The 6,259-nt window shown below is 54.6% G+C and overlaps 1 protein-coding gene across 1 annotated transcript; it reads right to left on the bottom strand.

Annotated features, from left to right (window-relative positions):
• Positions 1-3,924: 3,924 nt before the first annotated feature.
• RHOV (ras homolog family member V) lies at positions 3,925-5,959 on the bottom strand. Its single transcript, XM_032174119.2, has 3 exons — positions 5,657-5,959; positions 5,409-5,467; positions 3,925-5,224 (listed from the first exon to the last, which is right to left on the bottom strand). The coding sequence occupies exons 1-3, from the start codon at positions 5,862-5,864 to the stop codon at positions 4,781-4,783; spliced, it is 711 nt and encodes a 236-aa protein (XP_032030010.1). The 5' UTR covers positions 5,865-5,959; the 3' UTR covers positions 3,925-4,780.
• Positions 5,960-6,259: the final 300 nt, after the last annotated feature.

Below are 6,259 nucleotides of genomic sequence, written 5' to 3'. Positions count from 1 at the left end.
TAGAATACTTTCTTTTTTTTTCAGACCGTCTTGCTCTGTCACCAGGCTGGAGTGCAGTGGCGTGACCTCGGCTCACTGCAACCTCCGCCTCCTGGGTTCAAGCGATTCTCCTGCCTCAGCCTCCCAAGCAGCTGAGATAACAGGCATACGCCACCATGCCCAGCTAATTTTTGTATTTTTAGTAAAGACGAGGTTTCACCATGTTGACCAGGCTGGTCTCAATCTCCTGACCTCGTGATCTGGCTGCCTCAGCCTCCCAAAGTGCTGGGATTACAGGCATGAGCCACCGCACCCAGCCTAGAATACTTTTTAAGATTTTTAATCTTCTAAATCTTTGGATTTTCTAATTTTTATAAGTATTTATTATGGAAAAAAAGACATTATTTAAAAAAAAATCTAGCCAGGTGAGGTGGCTCACATCCGTAATCCCAGCAATTTGGGAGGCCAAGGCAGAAGGATCACCTAAGCTCAGGAATTTGAGACTAATCTGAACAACATAACTACACCTCATCCCTACAAAAAAAAAAATTGTTGAATTAGGTGTGTACCTAATGGTAGTGCACGTCTATACTTCTAGCTACTTGGGAGACTGAGACAGAAGCATTGCTTGAGCCTAGGAGTTCAAGGCTGCAGTGAGCCATGATCACACCACTGCACTCTAGCCTGGGTGACAGTGCAAGACCCTGACTCAAAAAAATGGAAAATGGCTGGGCGCCATTGCTCACACCTGTAATCCCAGCACTTTGGGAGGCCGAGGCGGGTGGATCACGAGGTCAGGAGATCTAGACCATGGTGAAACCCTGTCTCTACTAAAAATACAAAAAAAAAATTAGCCGGGCGTGGTGGCGGGCGCCTGTAGTCCCAGCTACTCGGGAGGCAGAGGCAGGAGAATGGCGTGAACCCGGGAGGCAGAGCTTGCAGTGAGCCGAGATCGCGCCACTGCACTCCAGCCTGGGTGACAGAGCGAGACTCCGTCTCCAAAAAAAAAAAAAAGAAAAGAAAAAATTGAAAAAATCAACTAGGTTACACAGACGTTAAAAGCAATTTACATTGATAAGGACATATGTAAGAATGTATATGTAAGAAACATATAATTTTATCCAATTCATATAATAAATATTCCTTTAAACATAATTTAAAAGAGCAGAGAAAAGGGAAAAGAGGCCAAGGAAATAGACAGAGAGATAAAAACAAAAAAACTACCCCAGAAAAGTAGATACCATATTCTAGAGAAAGAGACAGAACCAAAGAGAACCAGTGGATTCGGAAGCAGAAGTGAATCCCTCTTGTCCTGCACAAGCTTGGGGCCAGAGCCTTAGAGGTCCTTTCCAGCAAGCCGTTGACATCAGGCCTCAGTCTTCAGTCTCCAAATCTGGAGCTGAATTTAATCCTCCCAGCCTCTCCAGGGCTCACTGGCTGGCTTTTTATTCCTAAGCATTTCAGGGTCAGCAGCAAACATTGCCTGAGCCCCAGACCTTGTGGAAGCAAAAGGGACTTAAACGTGGCTGTCTCTCTCTCCATTTAGCTGGGAAGATGCAGGCTGAGTCATTGACAGAACACCCAGTGTCCTCAGTGTGCCAAGGGAGCAGTGAAGACACTGATACAGGTAAGCGTCCGTTCTGGAGGAGGGAGGTATTGAAAGCTGGTTATCATGAGGAGAAACGGGGCATCTGGGAGGTGACAGGGAGCACTTTCCAAACTAGGGGATCTGGCACAAGCCAAGACTGGGAGTCAGGAAGTTGGAGATAGCTGGGGATCACCGGAGCGAGCTGGCCTGGTCCAGAGTGCTGTCAGATTTGAGAGGGCCTTGAATGCTGAAATGAGGAGCTGGAAGTTCATCATCAACAGTGAGAGCTAGTAACAGTCTTGAGCCTTGAGCTGGGGGATGCCAGAGTGAACACAGCAGCACAGGACAGATTGGAGTGTGGAGCTGCAGTGGCAGGGACCTTGGGGTGTGGGTGACAGAGGTCCTGACCAGACATGGAGACACAGCAACAGAGGAGGCATGGTGACCGAGGTTTCAATTTGGGTGACATGGATATACTGGTACCACAAGAGAGAATTAGGGAAGAAGTTGGAGGTGGGGGCGGGTACAAGGATAACCCCCTTGTGGGGGATGATCCCCACCCCAAGGCACCTCCAAGGCCCCTCAGAACAAGTTTAAGAACCTCAAAACCAGTCTGAGTCCTGAGTCCTTCATTTTTCAAACGAAGACGGAAGCATAGAGAAGGGAAAATGATTTGCCTAAGGTCATGGTTGGTGTCAGTCTGAACTGGAACCCAGGTTTCTGCCCCAGAGGGGAGTGTGTCAGGCTGGGTTGAGGTAACAATAGGCCATGCCGCTGGGGTGTGAGACCCTCAGCACCTCCACCTGAAGGGTAAAGGGAACAGAAGGAGCTCCAGGTGACTGGAGCTCTGGGGACAGGCCTTGGTGGGGCAGGAAGTGGACGGTCTTGGCTAAAACTAAACTTGGGGATTATCTGAAGTTTCACTTGGCTGGGATTTCTGTCCCTCAGCCATGCTCTTTCACACACACAGACACAGACAGAGACAGACAGACAGACAGACACACACACACACACACACACACACATACACACACACACACACCACACACAGCTGTAGCTTCCTGCAGAGGGAGATGGGCCCAGAGGTGGGCTGGGCCAGGGCATGAGTGCTCACTTGACCCAGCAGCTGCCTAGCAGGTGTGCCAGGTGTGCCTTAGAAATTCCTCTCCCAGCTGGGCCCAGTGGCTCACGCCTGTAATCCCAGAACTTTGGGAGGCCAAGGCAGGCAGATCACGAGGTCAGGAGTTCGAGACCAGCCTGACCAACATAGTGAAACCCCATCTCTACTAAAAATACAAAAATGAGCCAGGCGTGGTGGCGCACACCTGTAATCCCAGCTACTCAGGAGGCTGAAGGAGGAGACTCGCTTGAACCCGAGAGGCAGATGTTGCACTGAGCCGAGATCGCGCCACTGCACTCCAGCCTGGGTGACAGAGCGAGATTCCACCTCAAAAGAAAAAAAAAAAGAAAGAAATTCCTCTCCCAGAGTAACACATACCCCTGTACCCAACTCTAGAGTTTGCAAAGTGCTCTTACAGTCACTGGGTGATACATATCATTTAAGCGATTACCTTTTCTGTCTGGCCCTCAGTCTTCTTATAGTAAAGTAAGTTTTTGTTTTGTTTCATTTTCTCCCTGGGTGTCCTTCAAAGTCCCTTCAAGCTCCAACATGAGGGAATGTTCTCCAGATCCCTGCTCCTCTCCAAGTCCTCTCCCAATGAACCCGCTCTTGCACAGGATACTTGGGGATAAACCTCTATTTAAATTGTTCACAAGCAGCACCCTGACCTTTACTAGGTCCTTAGGTGCCAAGGCTGAAGACTGGGTCCAACCCAAGTCTAAGAACTTTGGCCAGTGATTGAGGTTTAGGCTGTATGGGTTCCCTTTATGTTCAGGCTGTGAATGGAGTTCGGAGGCGGGATGGTCCCCTAACCTGAGCCCCTGGGCCCTGTGAACTGCCAGAAGGAACAGAGCAGAAAAGTTAGAAGGCTGGGGACTGACCTCGAGCTCCAGTGCTGAGCATGGTGCTCTAGAAAGGAGGGGTGGAGGGGAGGGGCTCCACCCACCAGGTGAGGTCATGGGAAACCAGCTCTGGCGCTGACACCTGGGGAAACCCGTTTCCAGGCAGCTTCCCACGCTAGGTCTACTGGGAACCAGCTGAGCCCCAAGCGGGGAGCTCCACACCTACCCCCACAGTCCAGTTCCCATCACACTGCCCCCACCCCCAGTCCAGCCCCCACCCTTCAATCTAGCCTCAGTCCTTTGGTCCCCAATCTGTCTCTAGCCAGGCAGTTAGGCCTTGAGAAGGGTTATGAGGGAGCAGTGGGCTCCAGGAAATGACAGAGGCAACGCACGGCTTCACAGACTTAAGGTTTTATTTGCAGACTCTGCACTGCTCTAGCTTCTAGGCTGTGTGACCTTGAGGAAACGGATGACCCCCAACCTGGTCCTCCTTCAGGCTCTAATTTGCAGCTCCTCCCCCTCCTTTTGCTGGGCCTTGACTCTCACTTCCTGCCCCACTCCTGGCCCAGCCAGTTTGGGCAGTGCCTAGGGAGCCCAGAGACCCAGTTCTTCCCAGGGGCCAGCCCCGCCCTCCCTAGCCTTGGGGATTGAGGGCAGCCCAGGTGTCAGCCCGCTCCTCATCCACCCTACTTCCCTCTCTCCTCCTCCTCGTCATCTTCCTTCCAGGCCCAGCCCTTATCCACCATCAGTTCCAGGCTCCAAGGCCTCTTTTCCTGCTCACTCTCTCAATCTCTCGCCCACTCCATCCCAAACTTCTCTCCAAATCGGGGTTGAACCCCTTCCAGCCCTCCATAATGCCAAGCGTTCCCCAAGCTCTTTCTCACCCGTGTGCCAAGGAAGGGTCCTAATTCAGCCAGGCTGACCTGAGGGCCCAGGACAAGAAACTGGGAACTGGATCCCAAAATGCTCGGAGGTGACTGACCCTGTTAGGACCATCCCATGAAAATCAAAGTGCCAGGTTTTTTTCTGTGAGCTTTGACTGGAGAAATCCAAATCAGAGCCTTCCCTCCTAGGCTCACCCAGGCATATCAGAGTGGGCAGTTAGAGGCCCATGTCCCCCGAGTGTTCGGAAGGGAACTGAGTCCTATGAGGTGGCCAGGCCCTGCCAGTAGCTGCCGCAAAGGCCCGGGTGCCCCAGGTCTCAGAAGTCTCTGGCCTCCTGCCTACTACTTGCTATGCAGCCATAGCAGCTCAAACGAAGCAGAAGAACTTCTTCCAGCGGCAGCGGGAGAGGGTGCGCACACCTTTGGCATTCAGTTTCTTCTCCAGCCGGGCTTTGTGCTCAATGGCACTGAGAATGGCCGAGTCAAATACTTCCTTCAAGTTCTTCTGTGTCAAGGCTGAGCACTCAAGGTAGCAGCAGGCTCGGATCTTCTCGGCCAGACCCTGAGCCTGGGGTTGGGGCACGGGGCCCTCCCGGCCCCCCTGGTCCAGCTGAATCAGTACGTTGACATCGTCCCTCAGGTCGGCCTGAGTGCCCACCAGCAGCACAGGCGCCTGGGGGTTGTGCGTGCGGATCTCGGGCAGCCATTTCTCTGTGATGTTTTGAAAGGAGCTGGGCTGCACCACGCTGAAGCACGCCAGGAAGACATCGGTATCCGGGTAGCAAAGGGAACGAAGTCGGTCAAAATCCTCCTGGGGTGGGAAGGCCAGGTGGTAAGGATTAGCCCCCCGCCACATGGAATCCATTTCTCACCCGGGGCTGGAAACCTGAGACTCCAAGAGCCCAAGGCTTTCTCCATTCTTGCTCCATGTGGGGTCCTCCCAGCCTCCAGCCCACCTACCCGCAGGCCAGTAGAGGCCGCGCCCAGCTTCTCACCTGTCCCGCTGTGTCCCAGAGCTCAATGCGGACGGGGGCTCCATCCACCAGGACTTGCACTGCAGGGGCGGGGCGGGGAGAGCCTGAGTTAGGAAGGGCGTCCTGGGCCGCACCAGCGCCACCTCGGGGCCTGCTCCCGTCTCCTCCCCGGGGTCCTCTGCGCCCTCCCGCCGCGACGCCAGCCCCAGCTCTCCGGTGCACAGCCCCGCCGCAGCCACGCGGCCGCCCGGGCGATTGAATGTACGTACCAGAGAAGGTGTCCAGCGCAGTGGGCCGGTAGCGCGCGGGGTACCCATTGCAGGTGTAGCTGACGATGAGGCTGCTCTTGCCCACGGCGCCGTCGCCCACCAGCACGCACTTGATGCCCAGCTCTGGGGGCGCGCTACGCCGCCGCGGGGGAGGGGTCGGGGCCCGGAGCGGGGGCGGCTCGGCCTCGCTCAGCTCCCGCGGCGGCATGGCCCGCTCCGGGGGCAGCAGAGGGGCCAGCCCGGGACTCGGCTTCGCTGCGCTCGGTGAAGCAGGTCCCGCTGGCTGCCTCTGACTGAGTGGGTCCAGGCTGGGCGCGTCGGCCCAGCGCTACCAGCGGGTTTGTGTAGGGCCCCACCCACTTCATCTACATGTCTCAGGCGGCCCCGGACCCCACCCACCGGCGAAGACCTCCCGCGGCCCAGCACCCTGCAATGCCAGGCGAGGAGAAGGAAAACCCCGAGAGAAGGAAAGGCAGGCAGAAAGCTGGAGCTCCAAGAGTCACGGAGGTACAAGGACAAAGAATCATCAAATGAGAATACCAAGAAGAGACAGACATCCATGATTTATTGTTAGGAGGAAGAAGCAAGTTGCAGAACATATAA

This window comes from Hylobates moloch, unplaced genomic scaffold, assembly GCF_009828535.3.
Source record: "Hylobates moloch isolate HMO894 unplaced genomic scaffold, HMol_V3 SCAFFOLD_14, whole genome shotgun sequence".
Classification (NCBI taxonomy): Eukaryota; Metazoa; Chordata; class Mammalia; order Primates; family Hylobatidae; genus Hylobates; species Hylobates moloch.
This window is presented reverse-complemented; position numbering and strand designations above follow the sequence as displayed.